At 66.2% G+C, this 290-nt stretch overlaps 1 protein-coding gene across 1 annotated transcript in view; it reads right to left on the bottom strand.

Moving 5' to 3' along the window:
* SLC6A9 (solute carrier family 6 member 9) overlaps nucleotides 1-290 on the bottom strand; it is a 38,788-nt gene that overhangs the window by 26,600 nt on the left and 11,898 nt on the right. The window contains exon 4 of the mRNA XM_035893531.1: nucleotides 8-208. Within this exon, the coding sequence (XP_035749424.1) occupies nucleotides 8-208 (201 nt within the window). The remainder of the gene's footprint in view (nucleotides 1-7; nucleotides 209-290) is intronic.

The following is a 290-nucleotide window of genomic DNA, read 5'->3' as shown; positions in this document are numbered from 1 at the left end:
AGGAGGCGGGTGAGGTTGAGGGCGGCGCGGCTGGAGAGGTTCCTGTCCAGCACCCCCACGCAGTCGGGCGTGTTCCAGGCGTTGCTGCAGTACGTCCAGGGCAGCACGCGCGTCATGGACACAAAGAAGTAGTAGAAGGCAATACAGATCACCACGTTGTAGTAGATCCCGATGTACGTGGACACCACCATCATCCCGTAGCCCACGCCTGGGAACAGCACCGGGGAGGGGTGAGCAGCAGGGTGCGGCACGGCGCGGGTGCGGCACGGCGCGGGTACGGCGCGCAGCGC

This window comes from Egretta garzetta, unplaced genomic scaffold, assembly GCF_000687185.1.
Source record: "Egretta garzetta isolate BGI_Z169 unplaced genomic scaffold, ASM68718v1 scaffold75, whole genome shotgun sequence".
Taxonomy (NCBI): domain Eukaryota; kingdom Metazoa; phylum Chordata; class Aves; order Pelecaniformes; family Ardeidae; genus Egretta; species Egretta garzetta.
Note: the sequence above shows the minus strand (reverse complement) of the source record. Positions and strands in the feature narration are given on the sequence as shown.